The 27,879-nt window shown below is 41.4% G+C and overlaps 1 protein-coding gene across 1 annotated transcript; it reads right to left on the bottom strand.

Annotated features, from left to right (window-relative positions):
- Nucleotides 1-7,237: 7,237 nt before the first annotated feature.
- On the bottom strand, nucleotides 7,238-27,875 carry EAF1 (ELL associated factor 1). Its single transcript, XM_050891295.1, has 6 exons — nucleotides 27,773-27,875; nucleotides 24,024-24,118; nucleotides 20,633-20,769; nucleotides 17,875-18,041; nucleotides 10,985-11,215; nucleotides 7,238-8,908 (listed from the first exon to the last, which is right to left on the bottom strand). The coding sequence occupies exons 1-6, from the start codon at nucleotides 27,873-27,875 to the stop codon at nucleotides 8,862-8,864; spliced, it is 780 nt and encodes a 259-aa protein (XP_050747252.1). The 3' UTR covers nucleotides 7,238-8,861.
- Between the last annotated feature and the right edge of the window lie 4 nt (nucleotides 27,876-27,879).

The following is a 27,879-nucleotide window of genomic DNA, read 5'->3' as shown; positions in this document are numbered from 1 at the left end:
AGGAGAGCACTGGACAGCTTCTGCCCTTGCATCTTTTTTGGACATAGAGGTTGATACACCACAGTTCCTACCTTTTTCAACAGGAATTATCTGCCAACACTCTTGTTTATCGTTGGATCTGTGTAGCGGTGAGCAGACCCTGTGACCAGGCAAGCCAAGTGGGGGATATATTATGAATTGGCTTATTAAGAGCTGAAAGGTGATTTTGCAAAGACCTAAATGCCATAAGGCACCATAATCTCTTCAGGCAAACAAACAGGATTTTTTGTCAATTTGCGATCCTTTATGGTATGGAAAGGGCACAGAGCTGCAGACTGTCCCTGATTTTCAGATGAATTGCTCCACTAGTATAAAAGATATTCTTATAATAGTCCCAAATTTGTTGATTGCTTGAAGTGCCAGAATCCTTAATGCTCTGCTATTTTAAACATATGGAAATTGATTCAACACTTATCATCTATTTAGAGATGTAAATTTATTGAAAAAGATGCCACTTCTTCCTAAGCTTCAGGCAAGCTCTGATACTTAGCTTTCTGGGCACAAGCAGGTTTTTACGAGGACTTGTGATTTTAACTACAGTGATTTATTTTCCTTCTAAAGGCTGGGAGAAGCAGAGGAAAATTGACTGTATCGTCTACAGAGAAAAAAAAGATACTGGTACAAGCACTGGTGTGAACTGACACAGATACAGCAGTATCTGGCACATCATACCCTGAGGGTCTTTTTCCAAGCACGGACACTGGCCCAGACCTTGCCCTAACTTCTGTTGCAATTGCTCTGTCAGTAGGTCCACAGTGATGTTGGAAGCATCACTTATTTCTGTTACAGTCACTTGCTTTAGGGGAAGAGCGATGAAAAAGCGAGTGCAGGCAGTGACAGCAATGACATTGGCCAGGTCAACACCCTATGGCAAAGGAAGCTCCCCCCCTTCCCAAATTTAGCCTAAGCTTCTAAAAGCAAAAAGCATTGATCATTCATCTGCAATTAAAAGCTCTTCTCTGAAAGTCAGACTGGTTCCCAACTTCAGTCTATTGGGATACCTTCCTGCACGGGCAAGCCCTGCGTTGATGTCGTGAGCATGAGGCTGCTATTAGAATTAGATGAGAAAATCTGCAGTGTAGTCCTAGCTCTGCTGCTGACAGCCTTCTTTTTGATTTGGCATAGTCACTTAGCACCTTATAAGATGGAGATTTGTATATTACATAGGAATGCTGTTCGTGCCTTAAAGCTTGTGAAAATACGAGTTTCTCCTGTGGAAAAAGATATTTTTTAAAAAAAATGGTTCAGTCTCAGCTATTTGATCATGTGTTATTATTCAGCATGATTCATATATTAATACCATACTGAGAATGTCTCTATAAAGCCTAATATTATGCTTCTGGGATTAAGCAATATTTTTTAATGTGTTTCTTATCCCAGTATTTTTGCAGAGAAGCTGGAACGGGGCCAGTTCATGCAAGGTGCCTACATATTACTGGTTAGCTCAGGTCAGGAGAGCACTTACAAACTGAATGCCCCAGTCATCCCCACTTACCCTGCTCTGGTTTGCATCATGGAGAGGGCGCACGAGGCGGATTCCTCTCAGATGAAAGGTGGACGGTGCGCACATTGCAATCTCAGCACTCTTCTGCATTATGGATCTGCTCCCAGGCTGTACTACTTGCTAGCGTAGACACAGCTACAGCATATTTACTGCACCTTAAAATCTCTTGATGGCATTTGGGAAGCGAGTTCACTGGCTGGATTAACTAACCACCAAACCTGGTATCTTGACTCTCTAATGTTTAATCAGGGGCTTTATTTTCTTGTTTACACCAGTTTGTTTATGATGCTGAGTCCAGCCTCAGCAGCATGGAAGAAAAATCTGGCTCAGTTCCTGAGGTAAAGCACCTCAGTCTTTTGCATAAGCCTGAAAGAATTAATTTGGAGTAAGACAGGGTTACCACAGAGCTGGTTTTTGGAAGTGCCCATTAACTTCTGGGGGTCAGGTTCAATCAGTATCTTTTCTCCCAGTGGGAATTGGTGATTTCCCTTAAGACCCACTAGCTCCCCTTTGAAAAGAGCAGGGAACCACCAGAGCCTGCTGCTGCTGAGCGGTCCTTATCCCTACACTTCCCTTCCATCTTTGCTCTCCACCATCCAGAACCAAGCTACCAGCTCTCTTCCCTAATTATGCAATGACTGCGTACCTAAATATACTTCTTACTTCACGAAGGAGAGGGTGACAATCACCAGCATCTCTCAGGGCATTCAAAGCCTCTCCCCCATGCTGGTGACCTCTCACATTGGTTGTGCTGGGCTGCTATGGGGCTATGGTGTGACCTGGCTGACGAGACCCTGTGGCTGGCATCACTGGATAGACGATCACCTTCGTGTTGCCTCCACCTCAGTCCCATCAACAGCCCTGCTGTCATCTCCTCTGTGCAAACCACTCCCAAACCTCTCCTCCCCTTCAGCTTCCCAACGCACACGGGGCATAGCCTGTGGCTCTGGCCTAATTGAAAATGTTGGTACACGTCCCATATGCTTACAAAGTTTTGGCCACCTTTGTTATGTGTGACGAGCATCCAGGTCTCGTATCGCAGGCTCTGTATTCCTAGCAGACTATCGCAATCCCGAGACTTATTTGAAGCATTGGAGTAAAACCCATGCTGCTCACTGAAGTATTTGATAGCTGTTTTCCTGAGCAGATGCTTGTTTACTTTTTTTAGTGATTATAATGTCTGGCAGTAGGAAAATGTTAAGGAGGTATCAGAGCTACAGAGGAAAAAGCCAACTCCCAAGTTATGAAGGGGTGATGGCAGAATTTATGGGCTGGCTGGGGTTGCAAAGAAGTGGACAATTATATCTTACTTGCAACATGCAGGGAACGTTTTCCTTCAGACCAGGCCCTGTACAAGTGTGCCTCAAAGGTTTTCACACAGGGTCCTACAACTAAGGTAGCCGGTCTGGGAAGAAACGCAGGTCAAAATTTTCATGCAAAACCTTCAACATGATATTTAGTGCATTTTTACACTCTGCCCTTCAGAAAGCCCTGTTTTTACAAAAGTTCAGGAGAATTAAAATCACTGGCAAATGTACCAGAACTTACGGATTCTGTGGGATTTCAAGTCAAATTCATACAATTTCTTCCAAGATATCCCATCAGTTGTCTCATTTAGCTTGTCAGTGCCATTTTTAAAACACACGGTTCAACTAAATCTAACAGCACATAGAAAAAAAAGATGTCAGCCTTGCTCCAGTCCTTGCTTCCACCAGCATCTGCCCAAAAAGTCAGGGTGACGTGGATACCCCCACTATGCACAGCACTCAAAAACTCACTGGCAGAGCTAAATGAAACTTAGCAGGGCCAAATATCTCACCAAAACTCTTGCGCAAATCCCTTTAGCGCGATATTTTTAACCCACTTTTTCTCCAAACTCCACTTCTCTCTTCCCAGCCACAGGGCAATGACAGCAATGAATTTTGTGTTTTATTTACAACGATGCTGCGAGATAAGTCAGGCTAGCTCAGGCCATGGCTCCGCGAGAGAGCATCCTCAGTGTACGCAGCAGCAGCTTGAGGTGTTTCACCCTCTCACATCTTGCCCTTTCTTCCTCTGTTGTCCAAAGGAATACTGTTTAGTCCCAATAAAGGCAAAGCCAAGGAGGGGGAGGAAGGTGGGTCCATTCACAAGGTCTTTGTCATTTACAATAAATTTAGAGCAAGGGTGAATACAGCTAATGTATTTGTAACGTTTCAACACCCTTTCCTGTAAATTCCTGTGGGACTTTGGTGGCAGAAAGCATACATGTGCTAGAAATAATGGAATTACAAAAGAAAGAAAGGAAGGGAGTGTTAGCAGTGGAGAGCTGTGGAGAGTGTTAGCAGAAAGAGCTAAACAGATACCTTTCAATTTATATACACACCCTTCTCATATAAACCAGAGGTAGGTATCGGCTAACTAACTATTAGCTCGTTAATCAGCTTATCTTCTGAGAACAGGGTTTGGGTGTACGATATACATAACAATCATCAACTACTTTAAGTTCACATGCCTGTCCCAACATCACAGCTTTTGTTTTTAAGGCAAGCATCAGCAATGCTCTTTTTCCTTTGATATTACATGTATTTATGTGTGTATAAAAACCTGTAAATAACCAGGTAGATTCAAGATGTCGTCATTCATCGTTAGGAGCTGAACCCGAGACCCGCAGAGTTACCAGCAGAAGCCTTCATCCCATCAAGATGCCCATTGCTGGGCAGCTGTGTTTTCCATAGGATCTCTCTGACTCAGCGGCTAGCAGGAAATGCATAGCACACTGAACAATGAAGCACGGGCAATTACTGAAAATAAGTGTTCTCCATTACACGTAATTCCAGGCTACATTTCTCTTAGTTTCCAAATTAAAAAAACAAGACACAAAAAAAAGACATGCATGGATAGTTGAACTTCATTTTTTTTTTAATTCAAATAAATGGACTTTGAAGGAGGAAAAAAAGACTATAAAGCTTTGCACAGCAAACTGTTTCTATACATAGCTATAAACAGGCATATAGCTAGTCTATAATAAAGCAAACTGTGCAAATCGACTTAGGCACAGTATCTTCAAAATAGATGTACTACCCACAGTTAAGCTTTGAGCTATTCCGAGCAATGCTGAAGAGAACAAACATTTTCCTATCAGTCTGCCTTCTCAACAAAACCAGTTCAGCCAAGACTTATGACAGGAGTGGGATGTTTTGGTGGAACAAGAAAGGGTAGCGCTGCACGCTCTTACAAATGTGTGACTCTCATCAGGGGACTGGGACACCTTTTGCCCGGAGGTGACCGTGCCTGTGGTTTAGCTGGAGTCACTCGAGCCGTGCCTGCTCATAGGGCTGGTCAGCCCTCGGGGGGTGGAACAAGGGCAGAGGTGGGTGGAAGCTTTTCTGCACATGATTAAAATTTGAAACATGAGCTTGGGCATTAGCTGCAATCATATTTTAAGGTGTTCAGCATGGACAAGCAGGTGACTGAATTTGTCCCTTTGGAAACCAAGCCTTTTTATTAAAAAAAAATTTGTAACAATATTTGAAATTATGACACTCGAATCAATTTAAATCATCATTATTACTCCTCAAGCAATTCTAGTTATGGGAAAAGTCATAAGCAGGCCACGTTTGCTGGTGAAATTTTAAGGAAAGTCCAACCACTGAAACGGGTGAAGTCACTGAACAGAAGAAACCATCAAAACCAAAGCTGTCTTGAACTGCTAACCTCACCATAGCCAGCAGGCAGTTCTCCCATGAATGCAAAGAAATACTTACTTAGTTTCAATTCATTCAGATAATTGCATTCCATATGCACATTCACATTTAAACTAATTGGCATATAAAAGATGTTTCTACTTTATGCAGAAAAATTAGTGGAAGGTGGTAAGATCTGCTAGTGCTAAAACCCTGCAGGATTAGAACCTACCAGGAATAATCAGGAATACTTTGTTTCATTAACAGGTTTAACGAAAACGTATTTTAGTCAACTTATTTCTCCAGCATAGAATCACAGAATGGTTTGGGTTGGAAGGGACCTTAAAGATCATCTAGTTCCAACCCCCCTGCCGTGGGCAGGGACACCTTCCACTAGACCAGGTTGCTCAAAGCCCCATCCAACCTGGCCTTGAACACTTCCAGGGAGGGGGCATCCACAACCTCTCTGGGCAACCTGTTCCAGTGCCTCACCACCCTCACAGTGAAGGACTTCCTCCTTACATCTAATCTAAGTCTACCCTCTTTCAGTTTAAAGCCATTACCCCTTGTCCTATCACTACATGCCCTTGTAAAAACTCCCTCTCCAGCTTTCTTGTAGGCCCCCTTGAGGTACTGGAAGGCTGCTAGAAGGTCTCCCTGGAGCTTTCTCTTCTCCAGGCTGAACAACCCCAACTCTCTCAGCCTGTCTTCACAGGAGAGGTGCTCCAGCCCTCTGATCATCTTCATGGCCCTCCTCCAGACTCGCTCCAACAGCTCCATGTCTTTCTTATGTTGGGGGCCCCAGAGCTGAAGCATGTTAAAAGATACTGCCAACTAGTTAAAAGAATTCTAAATAACTGCTTTACTGCAAGTAATTTGAATTCTAATTTCCATCGGAATAAAACTTGCCACAAATCATTAACAAATGAACAACCATCTAATAGGAATAGATAGACAACGCTTACTATTTCTTAATATATGAAACATAGAATTTTAAGAGCCCCCATCAAAATGTCAGGCTGGCAATGGCTTTAAAACACGCTCACATGCATATTTAGAAAAAGGAAAAAAATGGCAGCTACCCTTTCTGATCTTCCAAGTTGCCTACTGAAGTCACCACATGGTTCACCTTCACAAAACACGTTCCACGTACCTGAGAGCTGTGGGAAGGGTGAAGATCCCAGAGAGCTTCTCAGGCAGGAGATGCCAGGAGCCGCTTGGGACACAGTGGCAGAGAGGGGACGGGCTGGTCACACATGCGTAGGGACTGGCCTACTTAGGCCCACGAGTGGGCTGCGGGCCACCGCGTTACTCAGCAGCCCCATGGGCTGCTGAACAACAGGTTGCCCACCCTTGATACGATGCATCTCCAGGGGATGCGAAGGATGGCCAAATTAAAAAGTGGTGTAGTTGTGTGAAAAGATGTTGATTTGGTTACCAACAAACAGGGAGGGGAAGAAATCTTTTAGGGAGGGGTAGTAGGGAAACGTGACCTAGAGTACAAGTACAAAACAAGGCAGAAATTGATTATCTGAATGAAGCTTTCCCACTTGCTGATCTAAACCATAATTAAATTGGTGATTCAAATCAATGTAGCCTGGTGTCTTATCCTCTTAAGTTTCACATATTTTATTGACACGTAATTAGTAAACTTCCTATGACATGTCCTGGATTTTAGAGTGCAAGAGCAGCCAGTGAATGATAAGCAATGAAAATGCTGCACTGCTGCTTTTCCATTTAAGTGCAAATAATGTCAACAGAACTCAGGAATAAGCTCCAGGAACGGGGAAATGGCATCAGAGAAATGTCTCCCTGCTTATTCAGATCTTAAGCCGGGGAAAAGTCAGGAGCAGTATCAGCATGAATTAGACCGCCAACTACCATGCAGATCTCCTGCACCAAAGTGTAAAATCCCAAATTGGTACAAGCTTGTTAAAACAGAGCACTTTTACTGTCGGAGGAGGAATGGGGGCAGGGGGGAGGGTGGGGGAAAAAAAAAAAAAAAAAAAAAAAGAGAGCAATTGTGGCTTTACATCAAGTATATTTCATAATTGTCTGTTAAAATATGTACCCACATCACAAAACACTTTTAAAAAACCGAGTATTTTTAAATGAATGTACAATAATGCAAAAATATGCCTAAATATGTACCTAATGCAAAAAAATAAACCATTTAATAAAATCTCCCTTCAAATGTCCCCTTGCTCTTCAACACCTTAAAAAAAAAAAAAAGGAAAGAGCTCAGTAAACAAACAGGAGTTAAAACACAAGCTAACAGACAGACAAAAGCAGTGCAAAGCAGACACTTACGAATGGAGAGGCATCCAATTCAGCTTCCCATTCCCCTGGATTACACCACAACTAGGGCACCACTTGTCCTATGCCAGTTGAATTTTGGTTTTAAAAAGTCAGCCCAGTGTTCAAGCTATAAGAGGCTGCCTGTGGCACTCATTTTCCATGCGAGCAAAAAAAGTTAATGATAATCCAACTACGCACCCTTTAAACCCCCTTAAACAGGGGTGAATTTCACCCTAGGCAAATATTTCATGTTCTGCGTACTCCTGCCAAGCACAGAGATCCCGTCCAACAAACAATATGGACTAAAGTCTACCCGGACAACCGTGGTGGGAGAGAGACTTCTGCTGTTTCACGGTTCATTGTTTAGTCATCTCTTCTTTCTGCATTCTCTAGGAAACTGCAAAGAGGGCTCTGGTCTTAGAATTTCAGTAAGTCCAATATCTTGTATTTGTCACTTTGCAATTTCACTGGTAATAGGGCTCCTAAATATTTCTGAAGACTAGGTCTGAATGTCTGAGTTAAATGAGACACTTCAGTTGCAGAAGAAAATGCTGATCTGGTTCTTATTTGGGTATGTTCAGGTGACTGATGCATATCCTTTATCTTGCTAGAGTAACTGCCCTCAGGGTACAGTTGTCTGTATGTGAAATACAGCTCTCGCTTGCAAAAGCAATCTGAGGAGGTTTCAGTATTGCTCCATATAGAAAAGGTGGCAGGAATTGAAGCGCTATTTAAAAAACCTGCTTGTAAGGCACTGGTGCAGCAAGGTTTGTGATGAACATGGTTTTCTGATTTCTATTTTCCAACTGTTTAAAAGTAAGTCCATTAAATCAACCATAAATAGCAATAAAAAGACATTAGAAAAGTCCCAAACCAAAGAAATCAACTTAGTATTGAAACTTAATTTATGACAGTCCCACTTCAGTGCACACGCTAGCTCCTGCATGTTTTTTTTAAACTCATTGTTGGCTCATGCTCACCCTATATACAAAAGTCCCCCCAAAGTCATGATGGACTGAATATCTTCTACAAAAAAGGAATTTTTAGATGACATCATATAGTTACACATTAAACTTACAGATGATGGACAGGAACATAGGAACATATATTGGCTTACCCACTGTACATATCTATTTAAAGCTTTAAAAGAATAAGAATATACACAAAATATACACTTAATTCACAAAGTAAAACAGCCCTCAACATCTGCTATTTTGTAGGGCTATGCATTTCTTCTATTAAAATTCCACACATGGAACTATCTCTGTGCCAGCTCCTCTTCATAAGCAATAGGATCACTTCAAGGTAAATTAGTTCTTCATGTATATGTAACAGAAACAGCAAAAGCTCAGCCTCTAGTCATCACTGTCGCTCCCAGACTCACTCAACTGCAAGTCATTTCCTATGGAAAACAAAAACCAACAAAACACAACAAGGGAGTAGGCGTTAATTCACATTTCATGGCAATCAAACCAAAGAACAGTCACATTTACACTGGCAGATTTAAATAAGACTAACACAAGAAATGAATGCAAACATCATCTGTCATTTAATGGAACTGCTCTCCATGCCCAAGAACATTAAGAGCTGCATGGGGCTAATACACGGTCGGATCCAGGCCAAACCGAGCGTCCCTGGCTCCACAGCCACCAAAGCTGCTCCCTGGTGGGAGAAAAGCACTCCCCATGCTAGCAGCTGTGGAAGGCATTCCACAGCCTCCACCCAGCCAAGCTCCCGTATATGGCTTTGGGACACGGCACTGGGGAATTCCCTGGCTTTCTCGGTCCTTTTAAAATAGATTTTTTTGTTTTAAGGCCTTTTGGGTAGCCAAGGCAGGGCCTCCACATGTCAATAAACCAAAAGGAATGTTAAAGCCATCGCAACCCAAGGCTATTGGCTGAACTAAGGTAACACATGCTGTGATGGTGAAGGCCCCCCTCCAAAGTGCAACGGGAGATCAGACAAAAGAAGGCCAGGATATGGATCAAACCTACAGTCTCAGACCCTGTTTTGCAGAGCACTTGTGATTTGGTGAGGTGGAGGGGATAAAAGGGGGCAAGAATCATGCTTGTGTTCTGGTAACTGAACCTAGCTCTTCCAGCATTCTCCCATGGCCCTGCCCCAAACAGCTACAGAGCAGCTATGCAACGGCTATGCCCTGGATTTCTTCATCTCTTCTCCCTTTTATGAAACAAGAACTTGGGTTACGGGTGATTCTCCCCATGTAGATGGTCACCAGTGACTTGAATGCTCAAGGACATATTAATCCTTGGCAAAAGGATTTTAAATCCAAAGGCAAAAACCATTGCTTGAAAAAAGGAGCTACCCTACCAGTTCCCAAATTCTCCTGGAGTCAGAGGCTTCTTGACATTCAATGACCTACGCAGTATTGTTGTCGTGACCCAGGAGAAGCAGGGAAGAGGCAGCTCAAACCAGAAACAGGGAAATGGAAAGAGTCCTGCTGACTTTGTTGAACTTCGGATTTCACTTAGACATTCATTACTGACAGGAAGACTGACAGGCCTTGCCAGTTTTCCAGCAGGCCTTTTCAGCATTGTCTGTATAATACACTTGTCTTCTCGAAGCTGGAAACCCTACATTTATCTGTATTTAAACTCCACCAGTTCCCTGCGTGTGGGTGCCAAGAGACGTATGCAAACATGCCTCAGGAGGAATTAAGAACAATTTATGATAACTAAGTTCTAGTTTCTCATGAATGCAATATTTTAACTCCACTGAGTTAGAATATGCCTGATCTAGCACAAGGAAAGAGCAACACAGATGTACACCATCTCCCCAGAGAGTGTCTCATGGGATAAAACTATGCTTTAAAAACTTTTTTTACACTTTTTAAAGGGTGGAGTGAGTTTGTACTGATTCAATGCTTGCAAATGCCATAGCTGTAATATTTTAACCAAATACATGGCAGTTTAAATTTCCCTTCAAAATGTGATATTTGTGAAAACGCAGCTGAGACCAACACAGTATAAACACTCTGACAAAGCAATACAGCTAATAACAAAGACCACAGAGACTGTGCATTTATGACCACAGGACAGCCTTGTGCCATTCACAATTCTTTACAGACCTTTAACTGACACACGTGACAACCCCCCTGTTTATGTCTAACCTGTCTTTTCACATTAAAATAATTCCCATCCTCCTGTGCACCAGATCCTCCCACACTGATGCTTTTCTACCCACTCATTCCACCTGGAGACCTGAATCAAGGCTCAGCATGGTCAATGGGGGCCACTGCACTGATGCCCACAGGCTCTAGACCAAACTGAAGCAATCTCCACACCTTCAGACAGGTCTTGGCCCTCTGTTCAAAAAACCTGCCCACATATTTCAGCCAGTGCAACTCCCTGGGATTACTATTTGGCAAACTGCACTTCATAGAGTTAGCCTAACATGCTAAGAAAATGAGTGGTCTCAAGCAGCTTCCCACAGTGATAAGACACAAGCCTTTACTTACGGAGCGTGTTCATGAGCTGATTGCTTCCTTGTGGCCTGCTGGTGCCGTTAGCAACAGCATTCCTGTTGTTATACTGCTGGAGAGGTGGCTGGGAAGGGGAAACATGTGCTGGCTCTTCCCCCTCACTGCTGGAGCTTTCGTCTTCACTCCCAGATGAGCTTTCTGAATCCGATGAGCTGCTTCCACTGCTGCTGCTCATCTGCTCAATAATTTCAACCTCTGCTCTCAGCTCTGAAATAAAAGGACATTCATCTGGTTGAAACCATAAACAGGGCCCCATGGAATTTTGGAAAAGAATGTGAAAATGCAATAGTTTTGTCAAGTGTAATTTATCACATCAAAATATCTCACATGAGAGAGAGACAGGAAGGAAAAACAAAAAATTCTGAAAACTTTTTTACTTAGTTGTTGTACCTAAATTTAAAGAAGCAACAGCATAAGTTAGTATCATAAAACCTTCACTTCCACTATTATTATTTATATACTTTACATGCCTGAAAGCACTTCCTGCTTCACTATTTTCAACAGGTTATATGCTCTACATACAAAGTAAGTACATCTCCTGATTGAGTTTTACAGGCCAACAGCCAGTCCATTTTTTAAAAGCATCTTAACGTGGAGGAATCTAAATTATTAGATGTCAGTGACATTTAGGCTTTTGGAAAACACAAAAGGGGGGGCATAGGCACATGATCACAACAAAATCTGCCTTGACTTCAGATAATGTATGAAACTGCACCAGCGCAAAGTCACACAACTCATTTTAAACAAACTTCAGAAGCAGATGGATGACATCAGATAACTTTGCAGTGGGGCAGATGAGAATAGATGAGAATATTCACATGTTGGGGAGTGGTAATAATAGCTTAACCCGCTATAGAGCTTACAAGTAGCCAGGAAAATACAGAGACTACTCTGAAACTGGGAAGTTATTCAAGTCAGACACACCCCACTTCAGGGTTTCCAGTGCAAAGAAACACTGGAATACCATGACAGCACCACGACAGCTGCATCAGCAACAGCTAGTGTTGGCTGAACGACTGGTTACTAAACAGCTACTAAGGTAAGTCCCCCCAAATCATACCATATTGTTAAATTTGTCATAATTCTAAGTGGCCTAAACACTATTAGAGGACAATTCTTTTGTATCCACCCACAAAGTTGAGTATCTAATGACTCAGTTCACCTAGGCAGGTTTCCATGAGAGAACAATATTCACACATGTTAAGCATAGGATGTGAAACCCTCAAAATTTAGGCTTTTGTTGTGCTAGCAGTTCTACACCCACAGGATTAGAACTCAGTGCTTGCCCTGGAGAAGTCACAGGCTAAAGGGACAAGAATGAAAGAAGGGAGAGATGAGGTATTATCGTCTCTACCTGACAAATGGAGAACTGATGCCAGGAGTAATTCACCTTAGGTCAGGTGTGTGTCAGAGTGAGATGAACCCCAGCTCCTCAGTTGGGGACATCCTTCTTGTGTACGGCATAGCCCCATCATGTAAAAGGAGTCTTTCCTTTATGTAAAAATGGCACAATTTTAATGCTTCTTATCTTCAGCCCCTGCAGGAGTAAGTCTGAGCAACTGGAACTCTTCCCTTTTTTAATAAGACCCATTTTCCTTGGGCTGCTTAACACTATAGAGTAACAGCTGAGTTTTCAGCCTCCACAGTATTTGCTGGAGAGCATGTATTGGTTTGAGAAATTAAGTTTTCTTTTGCCGGTTTTAAAACTGCTATTTTTCAATTTCAAAGTTCAGAGGTCGATTTCAAATGCTATAGTTACATTGAATCAGAGGCAAGGAAAGTGTAGAGAAAGGGAACAACCATATGACTAACTCCAGCTGGGTAGTTAAGGATAGTGGGGTTGTTCCTCCAACTTACTTCCTAAATCTAGATCCCTGACTAGACCACTTGTGTTCTCTGTACTTTATTAATATGCCAGGTAAAACTTACTCTTTCATCTTGAAGACATAGTGTAAGAGACCATTGGAAGAGGGAGGAAGAATATATGATTAGGCCAACAGAAGATACTACTTTGTACTGTAATGTCTTTCTCCCTTATTCCCTCCCAACACAGTCCTGCAGGCTTTAAAAATCCATTTCATGCCTGGAGTCAGATACACAGACAAATGAGCACTTGTAAGTCACCGTTCTCAGCCATATCAAGGATTTCAAATTGTAAATGTCCCCATGTTCAAGGCTAAGAAATTCATAAGGGAAAGCTAAAGGAAAGATAAACAGGAATAAGGGTTCTTTCCCTTTAAAATGCCCCCATTTAAATTTTTTTCCCCCTAGCTTAATGATGTAAAATTTCCACTTACTTCTAGTGATGGAGTTGTTAGTTGTAAATTATAGTGATGATAATAATACATTGTTAGAATATCCTGGATTGTAGCAAGCACAATCACCTATAGACCACAGTCCATTTTGCAAAAAGATTCAATAAACAAGTTTAATAAAGGACAAGTGCTTGAGAATTACACATGTACGCTTACAGAGCTAGCGTCTATGGCTGAAATGGAGGAGTGTTGGCACACAGGCTGAGAAGAACATAGCAGCCCAGAAAGCAGCATACAAAATAGTGTGATGAAGGTGACGCAATCTAAGAGGCATTGGTGGTGAAAGGGAAAAGATGCAATAAGAAATGCACTCCAGAGAACTAGGGAAAAAAAAATCTAAACAAGAAGTTTGAACTCGATACAGCAGGCAAGGAGGTAACTGAAGGAAGGAAGTGATGCAGTCTGACGAATGGGAAAGGAAGATTAGCCTGGCTAATTTTAAACAGAATTAGAGATTAGTGTCAGATTGAAAAGTGAGGGTTTTCTGCTGGGGAAGCAGAAAACTAAGAGCCCATAAAAGAGGTTTGGTTATGAGGAGGGAAAGCGAGAATGCTCTGGAAGAAGTGGTAAGGCCCACTGTGCTGAATACAGGCAGGAAAAGCAAAACAGCACCAACATCACAAGCTTCAAGGACTGGGAAGTTAAGGGTGTTATCAGCGACAGTGGTCACTGGTGGAAACTTGGTGTGAGCCCATCTTCTAGTCAACTTTAGCCTCACAGGCTGTCAGCTTCCCCTCAGGTGTCTCTTAATTCCTTGAGCCCAAAATTCTAAACATCTCATCTGTGCAGATGAGAAAAAAGTAATTGTTTTCAGTGATGTTATGGTGGCTGCTGCATCACTAAAAGTCTGTCAGGCAGAACTCGAGCAGGGCCACTAAGGAAGTCTGTTCAAAACCCTCTTGTGTGACTCTGTCAAAGATGGTGCCTAAGCCAATGATGACACCAAAGCCTTGTGGGAAAAACATATCTGCTTTAAAATTGTCTGATTTTGCATTTTTCTATTTGCCTGTTATGCTTAGTGCAGTTATAGGTACTGAAGCCTTGGCTAAACATTTCCTTGCAGAGCCTCCAATTAAAATAGTTGTGTGTGTATATGTGTACATATATGCTAAGCGGAACAATGAAAGAGTCAGATCTTTCCTAGATCTTTTTGCGCCGTAAGATCAAACGCCTCATGTTGATGCACCTTTAAGGTTTAAAAGATGACAAGAGTTAGGATGTGCAGCAGCTACTTTTAAAAAAGCTTTCCATATAGTATAGTTTTGAACACCTGCCTTAATTGAGTCTACATCATCTGAAAAGGCTGACATTGCTAGGGGAACCTTAATTTTTGCACATTTCATGTTACAACTGTAGGCTTTGTTTCAAGAAAACAAAATGGCTTACTGGTTTACACTGGCAGTCAATGCAGTTTCTAGAGTAAAAAAACCTCAAGGTCAGAAATCATTATACAAACAGAACAGCCTTTCTCAACAGGGCTGTCTTCTGTATATATTCAGTATCAAATGCCCTAATTTCTTTCCATAATCATGTCTAAGAGTTCTTACCTCTTCTCTCAATTCCAATAGGCTACGCAGAATTTTTAACTAAAGCCCTAACCTTGGGCTGCAAGAATACCAAGGACTTTTGGAAATAAAGTCATTCAGCTTTAGGGAGGATAAGGTTGTATGCCTATAGCAGAATGCTTACTATTAGTAATGGTATGCAAGGTGGAGAGAAATCAACTTGATACTGGCACTTTGAGCATGCGGAGATGGCAGCTAGAAGAGGCAGTATTTTACTCTGAAGTGCAAAAAATTTGATTGAGGTGTTCTTGAGAGACAAACACAGTGCTATGGCATAATACTTACGCACTACAGCTGCATTTTAGGTAAATAAGATCTACTCAGATTTTTAAGCACTGAATTTACAGTCTCCAAACCAGAAACAGTTTCTGTGGGTTTTTTTTTCCCAAGTACAGCATGCTGTAATTATGTCAATGTTATTGAAAACATTTCTGTTGTGGTCAAATATGTCTGATAAACACCGATTATTTCATGCACATAAATGGCTGTATTGTGGTATATGTGTGCAAATGTTCACCGCTTAATGAAATGTTATCAGATGTAGCCAAGTATTCAAAAGAACAAGCTCTTACCCTCTCTTTTGCTCCCTTCAGGCAGGAGGACAATACAAAAGCTTGCAGGGGAAAAGATTCCTCTGGTGCAGGACCCTAGACACAGCCTCCCAAAGGCCTCTCTGCATGAAGGAAAGGACTGGTTCAACTCCCACATGCTCTCTGTCCTCAGGCCCTGTTGTTTGGACAGCTGTGTAATGGGAGAGAGAACTGACCTACCTGAAAGTTCATTTCCCAGCTCATCTGTAAGGGGAGCTATGGGAATGCACAGTTGAGGGTACTGGGGAAAGCAGAAACCTGCACCGAGGTTACCTTAAAACTATTGTTAAACATCACAAGGGCTGTGTGTCTTACCATACCCTTAAGTAGGGCATACTGGGAGCAAGAGAGTGTCATAGTGCCAGAGATCCTTTCAACCACCACCTTTGGGGATTGTAAGTTCTGTGCTGTGTCCATTAAAGAAAAAAGAATTTCGGCTTTATGTTTATCTATCTTTCGTACAAAGGAGGTACTTCACCCAAAAGGAAAGCTACTGCTTGAATGGGAAGAACACAGTCTTTTCAGAATTTACAAGTATTGGTTCATAAAAAGACACATTAAGGGAAGACAATAGGACTGAAGACTCTCTCACAGCTTTTACAGTTAAGTTTTATTAATTATTTTCATTGTAGAATGGTGCCATTTTAGTTCTACCTTTCCCAAGTAGGTTCTTATGATATAAATGGTTTACTAATGCTGATGCTCTAGATAATCAATGCTGGAAAAAAGTTATCAAGAGCATATATACTGTAAGCAAAAAAAATCCCTGCCCAGGTATTTGTGCTCTTTTTGGGCCTTGAACGACTCTCCCTATAAAACACCAACTTGAAGTATTTTTAGTACAAGTCAGGTGTTCTTTTGCTTGATTTTGGAAACAAAACTCTACAGGTTATTTATTTGGAGCTACTTTCCAATAAAAGATGATCAGATGGCAAAAAAATTACTAGGACAGTTCTAAACAATGTGACTTCTATTTTAGACCACTAGAAAATGGTCTTTGTGGAATAGACACCAGACAAATGTAATTATTTTACTATAACATGACCTTTACAAATTGTTGTATGTATACAAAAGAGTGCCCCAATGGTTAAGTAACTTATTACACACTACAAGAAAAGACATTTAAAATTCACAACTGATTCAATTTTTAAATTGATATATCACCTGTTATCTTTCTCCTTACCTATTACACAGAAAATAAAAATGGCAATGCAGCTAAGGGAACTGTAGCTAACAGACTCTCAGACGTTGATTCTGTCTGCTGACCAGCGTCCAGGTATTGAAAATACTACTGCTGCGAATGAGTGAGACCAGTCAGCACCTATGCAAACACACAGATAGCTTAGCAGTAAAAATGTCACCTAGTGATTACCATGAACTGAAAAAATACTCTGCTAAGTAATTAACATAGTCTGGGCAATTAACATAGGCTAAGTCTACAGGCAAAAATAGCTATATGGGACAGAAGAGAAGAGAAAGAGACCCAGAAAAAAACATACTAGACAGAAAGAACAATCTTAAAATAAAATAATTGCATCTGGTGCCAGACAAGAAACACAAGAGAACCAAATAAAAATTTAAATTTAAAGTCTTCCTCATTCTGACTGTGTTATCCACAGCAAAACCAGGTATCACACCAGTATGAAAGGAAGGACATGGGCAAAGAAAGTGCGCCCTGCCCACAGTGAAACACTGAGACAAAGTGTTCCTTGACCATGAGACTGAGTTGAGCCAGTCATCCCTTCAAGGTAGTTTAATACAAGTATAGCAACTATATGGCAGATATGATCGAAGCTGCAGAGGAGTGGTTGTGGTAAAGGGGAAGCTGCAGGGTTGTTCACTCTCTCATCCCTCCCCTACTAGCGCTACTTGGCACGGCACAAGCTCCAGGTCTTGTGATGGGAACACAGCCACCCAGCCCTTCCATCCCACTGGCAAATGGCTCCAACCTTACTCAGTGCAGGAATAACTTTCGTCCAAGTTACTTGATTGCATAACTAGATCTTGGACCATCAGCTTTTGTTATTGTTGTTGTCGTCGTCGCCTAAGACACCCATTCAACTCATCTAGCACTCAGCTACAGGTTTCTGAATTCATGTTTATTTTGTCTTCTTTTCAGAACAGAGAAATAGTTTGGAAGAGAGAAAATTATCCAGAAAGAGGAAGTTCTCTCATGCCAGAGAAGACTGCAGTATAAATATCTATGCTGGCAGAAGAGAATAAATAATTCACTAAGATGCCTTAAAATGAGATATAAAGATGACAAATCAGCTGTCAAGTACCATCTTTTAATCCCTGAACATTCTAACGTTTTTATAAATTGCAGTCATAGTTTCTCTTATAAAGAAGAAAGACAAAACCAACCGAAACTCAGGAAACTACAAACCCTTCTTTACCTCTCTTAATGTCATCCAGCTGAGGCTCAGGCGAAGGATTATCTTTCAAAGGAGAAGTTTTAGGTCCAACTGCTGGCTTGGTTGGGGCTCTGAACTGTGAAGGAGGCTGAGATGCTCGAGCAGACTGTTGTTCTATTCGGGCTTGGATCTTACTACTGCCCTCTGCTCTGAAAAAACAACCAGAGACATTCAGCGGTACTGTGCAACTACGTTCAGCTTTTTCAATATCCTTGTACTAATGCATCATCTGTGACTTCCTTTTGTACAGATCTCTACTTTTTTTTATAAAGATAAACAGTGAATTACAGCCTTCTGTACACAACGCTTGCTTTCAATAACAAATAAGCATATATAACTACACTGCAACACCCTTACAAAATGTATTTTCAAACCCAGATGTGGTTCAGTGGTGCCAAATTCTCTACTTGAAGAACAATGAAGGCTTTAATTTAGCAATTAGTATTTGTATTTTTAAAAAAGAATAAGCAATCATAGTAATTTAAAGTAACTACATGATAAAACAAATCCACTCATAACAAAATCCTGCTTAAAACAATCACAACAAAAGAAATAATTTTCTCACTGGCAATTAAATCATCTCAAACTGAACTCTCTTAGAGGTCAACCTGACTAGAGCAATCATTCTTACTGCTAAATACAACATGGAAGCATTTAACACCTGTTTTTCATTCATTTGCTATTGTCCCTTAAAAATAGTTTAACCTGTTTCCTTAGTCAGAAATAGTCTCCAGAATAACGCTATGCCTAGCTGTTCAATTCAAATCAGGTATTTCTTCCTTTTAGTGAATCAATGATGTGATTGAGATTGTAGGACAGTCAATATCCTTGGCAGAAAAAAACCACAAAACAAAATACTAACTCAGGTCCCTCTATGGTACACCATAATGAGGTTAAAGTGTGTGGTGTATTTATCACATAACACCAAAGCCTTTGGGGGTATGGCTTTATGTACTGTAGCGCAGAAGCAGCTTACGTGGATATTAGAGCTCAGTTTCAGTTCTAGGAGGGTCCCAGCTCAGCAGTGTGACACTTTGTGCCTGTGAGCTAATCTCACTGAGAAACAAGTTAAAGTAGCCCATGCGGAACTTCCTGGGACTTCACCTAAACCAATTCTAGTATCTGAGCTAGTACATTTAGCAGTAACTCAGGTATCTCTGTGCCTCATTGAATTGTAGATGCAACCTCAAAAATTAAGCACAGAACCACCTCTTCATTCATCACTGGAATGCAGCTATTAGATACCACATTAATGCAGCTTACACAGTCATTTACAGTAGAAGTGAGGATTTGGGAATACACTCACTGTATCAAGTGAAAGGTAAAAGCAAAAGATTGTTTCCAGTATTAATTATGCTCTTGGAACTACAGAAGGTTTTATGTAGAATAAACACAATTACTCCTCCGTGAACGTCATCAGGACATTAACACTAAAAACTCTGCTCCCACAGAGTGTCAACAGGTCGTTAAAGATCAAAGTAGCCATGAAAAAAAAAAGACACTTCTGATCTAGAAAACTGAACAACTTTGCAAAGCACTATTCCTCAAAACAGGGATCCCCAATTTTTCACTACCCTGCCTCTGCTTGAGAAAAACTGAAATATTTTTCACCTCACCAGAGCCAAAACTCAGTGGATCCAAACACCTCACTGAACCCAAGCCCTGCTGCACTTCTTTGCTCCTTTCCGACTTAAGCTTCACCTGGACAAAGTCCAGCAGAACTTAAACTAGGAATTCAAATCTCATCTATGACGTGCTCATATCCACTGGACAAGATGAATGCCACATGGATGAGTTTTCACATCACTGATTCAGGGGAGCATTACAGCCCATTTACCTGGAACTCAAGGTGTTCTTGGCAAACTTCCAGCCAACTGCTGATGAGCTGCAACCCACATTTCTAGTAGTTTTAGCAGCTAAAAGTTCTACACTGCAATAAAGTTTTTTCTTTTTTTTTTTCCAAATGTAAAACTTGCAAAATTATCTAAGAGCTTCTTCTTCACGAGACATTTGAATAACTGCTTTCTCTTTATATCTCAATAACCTGTGGTCCAGTCATGCTGAAAGAACATGATCCAGAAACTTCAGGTACTTGCAGAGCAGCAAGACTACTAAAAATGCTCCAACTGCACACTTTGCAGCATTTGTGCAGTGAAGTAAGGATATTGGGTCAGAGGGGATTTCTGGCCTCAGCAATTCTTCTAGGCAAAACCTCTTAACCATTATTTCTACAGTTCCCCCCCCCCAGAGCTGGAGGCTTTGGACTTGTGTTCCACTTTATATATCACTGATTCAATACAGGGATGAGTGTTTCTTGTTCTCTAAGAGTATATTATTAAAGCATCATGACTCCCACAGGAAGCTGTAGGGAACAAACCTAGAAAGTCCAACAATCCTTTTGACAGCCTAATATTTCCATGGTCTTTTTCAGCTAACTAGAGATTCCTGAAACACATCCCATCCTTCAGTCAGCTTCCAAAGCTTCAAATCATCAGAGGTGTTTCATTGCAAACTGTAATTATGTCCTTTCAGCAGTGGAGAATTTACAAATTCTTTACTCTTGGATTCACGCTCCTATTTGCATTTTTAGGCAAGATAATTGGCCATGTAAAGCCCATACGGCTTAGTAATCAAACATCACTACAAAATAAAACAAAACTGAGTTCTGGTTCAAAAGACAGTCTGAAGAAGAAACTTCAGCAAAAGTTAATTCTATCCACAGCCCTGTCCCCAGCTTTACCTTGTTTTCTTGACTTGAATGCTGCTACTAAGTTTTTCCAGCACATATTCCCCAGTATCATGATTGATAATAAGCACACAGTCCTTCTGATATGGCCTTTTATTTCCTTTAAACACAGTCATTGGTGGAGTCGAACCCTGGTATCAAAGAAAGAGCACACATTTGTTTGGTTATATTCCCCTACCCAAAAGTTTATAAACCCTAAGAGAAATGAATATATGTATTGTTCTGACCAAGAGGCTAAGCAGTTAATGTTTAGTTCCTACAGAAAATGTTCATTCATGAAAAGGGAAAAATACAGTTATATGCAGTAGATCAGATGCTTCCTCATAGCAATATTATGCCTTTCATCATTTTAAGTGTCTCTGCAGTGACAAAACATCTTCTCCATGGTTGCCATTATTTACAGTTCTCATTCCCAAAATGGTAACATAACTGAATTTGCATAGCTGGCCCTGAAAAGTGTCAGAAATCTTCTTGACATTTCTGCTCTGGAAATCTTGGGTTTAGATAAGAAATAAAGTGCTAATTATTCATGTAGCAGAGGTGTTGCCGAAAGAAATATGTGGTCAATTGAAAAATAATTTAAATTGCTTTGTGGTTTTTATATATATATTTTTTATATATATAAAAATAAATAAAAGGCAGTATTTTCATAGTGGATTACAAGCAACTGTCACAAACTATGTAAGAACAGCTGCCTTCTTCAAAGTCAGATTAGCATGTAGATGCCATGCAATTATACCGAAATGTCTTCTCAAAAGCAAACGGGGTATTCTGACGCCTTCCAGAAAGTCTCCAAGTCCACACAATGCTGCATAGAGCCATAAAAGTCTAATGGCTTAGACTGAGAAGCAATAAAGACAAACTCATGTGGTGGTGCACACTAGCTAACTGACACTGCTGAGATTATGCTCAGCTGTACTGCACCCATGCACAGGCTGGCTCATACACCTGGTTTTGGGGTTACAGGAAGTAGAATCTATGGTCTATCTGCACACAGCAGCACGGACACACACCTGGCCATGTCAAAAAAGGACATGTTACTCAAAGGGGATATACAGAAATATGTTCTCAGCTACGAAACTTTCTCAGACTTCTCTGTAATGTATAGCTATTGTACAAAAGAAATAAAAGTTTATTCATGTGCACCTTTGCACATGCTGTAGGAAAGTAACCAAAATCAGGGAGAAAAGGAAAAAACACACTCTTCTACATTTTTTTCTGAGTAGTAAAAATGAACAATCATATTTTAACCACTCAGAGTGCAATTCCTATTCTCCATATTGCTAATGAATAGAATATGTTTGAATTTAAAATGGCTTCGGAACAGTAAGGGTGAAAAATCTGAATTCCCAACAAAGATACAGTAAGAGATACAGATATGATTCAGAAAAGATGTCTCAAGAAAGTCTAGTCTTCAAAGGCATGTTACATTTTTATCATTCCTACATTTAAGAGAGGAAAGCAACATTTAAGAGAATAAAAAGCAAGCTGAAAGTCAAATCCTGCTCGCTGTTGACAACTAAGTCAGGAAATGTATAATGCACAAATGTAATGAAAATTGATCAGATTTGTTTGTTGGCTATCATTCTGCTACCCAGAAGCCTCCTAACTCAGCAAAGACTGTGATTTTGGCTAAAAAAATAAGCAGAAATGGAACCCTGCTTAAGCAAGTTAACAGTCCCACCCTTCTACTTAAATGTTTAGGTTTTATGTTAGTGCCTAAATAACACTGGCTTACAGATTCTGCTGATTACAGGATAGAAGAAGAAGGTAGGTGAAACAGGTGACATTTAATCAATTTGTCTTCATGCGTGAGGGTTTTTTAACAAAGAGAAATTCTTCACTTCCCCAACCAAGACTGTTTATCAAATATTAAAGCCACTAAATCCACATGTATAAATAGTACTTCAATTTATCCAAGCAGCAAGGGACACCAAAATATCTCTACTGAACAAATTATCACAGATATCCTCAGGGACCAGGCAATTTCAAAAAACAACTTAGAATCTGAATCCTATCCAGCTGTTGGGCAACTGAGAACCAAAGCAGGATCCAAGAAATCCAGTAAAACTTGTCAGGATGAAACGATCTCAAAACTTCTCACTCTTTTGCAGTATGCTCAGTGTTTTCCAGCTCTCTGTCCAGGCAGCACTGCCTTGGGATAACATATGCACAGTGGCTGCATTCAGTGCAGTTAGCTGCCTAAGCCTCCGAAGCATACTATAAGCTTAAAGCTGTTCATACTCATGGGAAGACAATCAAATTAAACTCATCAGTACAGAGATTTGGAAAGGGACACTACAAGTGATGTTGTTCAACATGGTAGACGAATGAACAACACCGTTCCCAGTCAATCCAAGATGAATGCCACTGCTATTAACCATATTGTTACCTGCTCTCAAATAGCACTACCACGCTCATCATTTTTATAGACAAAAACCAGTATGTGACCTCCTGCAGCACTAAAGGCGACCAAAGCCATATGAAAAACAGGAGTGGGGGGAAGCAGGCTAAAGCCTCATTCAGTGAGAATTATCACAGTACCATCACCTACCAATTAAAAACACCAACATGCTAGAATAAACAATACCAAAAGGATCTGACACGACTTCCAAACTGACTGCTGCCCTCCTGCAACCACCAAACCCATCGATGTCTGTGAATTCTGGTTTATTGGCTTGACACATAGCATTAACTTCAGCTAATAAACAAATCCAGTTCCAGCATGCAAGCACTTTCTTTTGTTTTGGTAAGGAAACCACTGAACCTTCAATTACAGAACAGCTGCACCTATAAACCATTTGATCACTTGTTTTATTGCTGTTTGATCGTCATCCTCACAGAGTAGATCTTTATGGCATAATTTGAGGAGGAAGTGGATGGGAAACCACTTCATTGCCACTCATTAGAACCACCCCCCTCGCTTCCACTGATAAAGCTAAAGGCAGGGAACCCTCTATGCTATCTGTACGTGTTTTAGTAATGGGAAGAATATGTTTACAGGCCTACCCGTGGTTTCTGAACATCAAACCTTGACTAAAGCCCAAATTACTCTGCCTTTCTTCATTAAGCCATAGCACTAAAAATGGATGGAAACCAGGTATAGGGCTTCAGCTAACAGTAAAAATCTTCTTGTTATTCAAGGAAGAGAAAGAAGGAAGCAATCAAAAGTAAAGAACAGGCTGTGACCTTACAAATATAACCCTTTACAAAGATTCAATTCTACAGTCCTTTCCTAAGGTTAACACACTACAAGTCTGGCTGCTCAAATATTGAACCCACTTATATCAACAAAGATGGAAGCGAAAATAACATTTACATGAGACTGTAACTACATTGCAAATTTGTTGGAGAGTAAACAAGGACACGTATATAACAAACTTACTGGAATATGTGGCAAAGTGATTGTTACGTCATCTCCTTTACCCACTTGGAGGTCCCCCTCACAAGATGTATCAATCGATGCTGGCTTAAAATCATCTAAAGAGGAAAACAACTGTGATTACATTTCTTAGAGTCTTTACAGAGTCTTCAGAAGTGTCATCCTGCCCTGCAAAGAGTCACCGCACATTTACTGTGATTGTAGGGAATGCTAATATACACACTAGTGTTTACAGCAGGGGTGGAATAACGTACCAGTACAACGTGTCTATGCTCAGTGCCCCAGTCATATGATGGTACCAGATTCTGAACTTCCTTTTTTAAATGGAAATAAGGTTCTAGACCTTGTGTTTGAAGACCAAAAGCAGACTTCTCCAAACCCCAGGCTTTGAGTGACAATTTTGCAGGCAAGTGTAAAACTTTACCATGCATCTCAAAAGAGTATCAAGACGCAGGGCTCTGCATGGCTCCTGCCAATTCCAAACCTGAGGACTTTCTTTGTGACAAAGACTAATTTAGCAACACCAACTAATTTAGCCTTACTGATATTTGTGGCTATTTAACAGCCATCTTGCCTCCACAATACCTCCTCAAGGGTAGAGGAGACCTCAGATCTCACTTATGAGGAAAAAAGAGGGGCTAATCTTACTTCAGCAGGCTCCATGCTAGTCCAAAGCCACTGTGGATGGAAAGCATGACTAGGGTGTGACACTGTAATAGTTTTAAACTAACCCTAGTTTTAAGTATTTTTGCTGCATTGTATAGAATGCTTTATCCCCCAAACAAGGCACTTCTGTTTAGTGTATTTATTTGAACTAAGAGCATTTTAACTTAAAAGTATTTTCCCCTCATTACTCTGTCATGCCGATGAGCCATAAAAACCAGAAAAAACTATCAGAACTTGTAATATTTTGACAGGATTTAGACAAAGTGAAATAAGATCAGACAGATATAGGTTGGTTTGCTTTGTTTTTAAAATAAGCCTCCATTCAATTCTAGCATCTCTGGATACAAAGAGGTGCAATTATATTCACGATCAAGGCTTTTAATTACTGCATTATTTAAGAAATTAATATCTCAGAACAAATTTAAAATATAGTTCCACTATGAAAAGCACATTTGCAGAAGAAAACCCAAAACCCCAGCTTGTAATAAATTAAGAAGACATTAATGTCTAATTGAGTTTTACTTTGACAATGCAACAAGCAGAATCAGGCACACTTGACTTAATCCTCCTGCCTTATCTGCCAGACCAAATCATACCCTTCATTTTCATCTAAGCAATCTATTTCTAGCTATTGTTTCCCACCTACTTTATGTGCAAGCTTGCTAAATAAAACAAACCAGCGGTACAAGAGCTAGTGTCTTTGCCAAAAAGGGATCAACAGTTTCAACAGCGCAGTCACTAAATTAAAAGGAATATCACTATCACACTTCTTTCTTAGGTATCAGCAAAATATAGTTACTCTAAACACTCAACAAATTGTTTTCATTTGGTTAGCTTACTAGGTATACGTGCTTGGCTAATCTTGCTGTACATCGAGTGCACATATGTCCCTCCAAATGTACCCACAGTCCTTTTTCCAAAAGTCAAATGTTTTTAAGACGTGTTTTCCAGAGATAATCCAGTTTTTCAGTACAGTATTTCATAAACATTACAGAAAGGAATGAAGTATTTTAAGAAGGCTGAAACAAATTTAGCCTACAAAATCCTCTTATTGTAGTTTGTGTGAAGAGGATTACAGGAACAATGTAATGCTCGGATCCCAGATAAATCATTCCAGATCAACAGTTAGAAAAAAAATTTATAACCAGGAAATGAAGAGATCTCACTTGAAAGTCACGGATGGAAAATACAGCACACAGAAAGCTCTTTTGAAATAAAACTGCATTCTTCCAGTTGTAGTCTGAAGCGCTTTGGCTCTGCAATCCCTTAAGAAATTGATTATTGAAGCACTTTCAGTTCTAGAAATCCAGTATATTTCTATCTGGATATGGCTTGGGTTTAATTCATACACTATCAGACAACAACCTCATTCATTTGATAGTTGGTCTATTTTAAAATTTTGATTTATAAATGGAGATTTGCTAGTATGTTAGTGCTGGATAAAACTGTTCAGTATTATGTATAAACAGTTAAATGTACCAAACATATGTTATGGTATTTTTTAGCATGGTGGAATTATGTATAACCAGAGGGGTGAAACACACAGAATTTAAGTGTTAATCCACTAGACAGAGTTTACTATTGAGCAAAATAGCTTTGCCTCAATCATTGACCATCTGCACGAGTAACAGCTCAATCTAGAAAGCTGTTCTTTCAAGTCGCACTCGGGTGACTAATATCACCGAAATTACTTACTTGTAGTATATGAATACAGGCCGTGAGACTGGGCCTAGGATTATGCATCATAAAACAAAAAAAATCCTACTGTTAACTGTATAAATTCCCCACCTTAATACAAAGCTACTGAAATACAAATTTAGTATTACTTTCATTTACTGTTGGTGATTTACTACTAATTTTCAATCCTGGACTCATTTAGGGGAAGAAAAAGCAATTTCTTGCCCACAGAATCCAAGCAGAAAGATACAGTGAGCTCCTCTTCAAAACAGTCTTCTAATATGAAATTCAATGTACCCAATGCTAAATAGAGCAGTTGGAATAATATCTGGTGTCTTTAAAAAACCACATCTTCTTCCAATTATTCAAAAACTTCATAACTGCTTGAGACCCTACCTCAGGTTTTATCTTACACTTATTAGGCAGTACTGTATGCGTTTGAGTAATTTCTGCTTGCTTTCCTGGGAAGTGACTTATTACAGCTGGCTGGAGTCGGCACAGCCAGGGACGGGGCTGCTGGGTTACACGTTGCCTCATCGTGAAAATAACCAGTTAAAATATCAAACTGTGGGCGCTTGGGCTGCCGACCAGCCACGCTCCTCTCCAGGCACTCCCACCAGGCCGGGGCCTGCGGGGACCCGTCCTGCAACTGCCATTAAAAAAATAAAATAAAATGGCAAGCCACCCCCTCATGGAGGGGATCGCTTTATGCTCCTAAGCGATTCACGCATGTTTCATGAAAAACTTCATGAGCTGTTCGTCGGCCCTGGCTTGCCTTGCTCAAACCTCCTCCTTTCCCAGCGCTCTCAGCCAACATCCACCTTCCCCTTCTCCCCTCAGGCTGCCCGCTGGGGTGGGACACCTCTGGGGGGAAAACACTCGTGGGGGTGGCGAGGAGGGAAGATGGGCGCTGAGATAGCGGGAAAGGGGGGAGACGGGCGCTGAGGGGGGCGAGAGGGAAAGGGGGGAGACGGGCGCTGAGGGGGGACGAAGCCCTGGCGTGGCGGCGCGAAGGAGGCGGTGAGGAGCAGCGGCGGCCAAGGCGAGAGGAAGGCTTCGTCGTGGCGGGCCGGAGGCCCCCGCAGGCCGGCGGGGAGGGGACGGCCCTTAACGAGTAAGAAGCCGTTGCGGGACCCCGGGAGGAAACCTTGGTGAGGATGGCGGGGCGCCGGGTGGGTACTGCCCCCCGCCCCGGGGCCGCCCGGCGGGTACTGCCCCCGCCCCGGAGCCGCCCGGCGGGAAGGGGTCCCAGGAGAGGGGGCTCGCCGGCAGGAGGGATGGGTGCGGCAGAAGGAGAAGCGCCGCCGGGGCAGGCGGCAGGGGGACGGGACGCGGAGAGCGGGAGGGGAAGGGGGAGGAAGGGGCGGCCGCGGCGGCGCCCGCCGAGAGGGAGACGGGGTGGCGCTCACAGCGGATGGTGTGGAAGGAGGCCTTCGGCCGCCGCTCGAAGCTCTCGCCCAGCTGCAGTGGGTGCTCCTCCTTGTCCAGCAGCGAGTTCGCCGAGCCGTTCATGGCC

The sequence above is a fragment of the Gymnogyps californianus genome, chromosome 2 (genome assembly GCF_018139145.2).
Source record: "Gymnogyps californianus isolate 813 chromosome 2, ASM1813914v2, whole genome shotgun sequence".
NCBI classification, from domain to species: Eukaryota; Metazoa; Chordata; class Aves; order Accipitriformes; family Cathartidae; genus Gymnogyps; species Gymnogyps californianus.
Note: the sequence above shows the minus strand (reverse complement) of the source record. Positions and strands in the feature narration are given on the sequence as shown.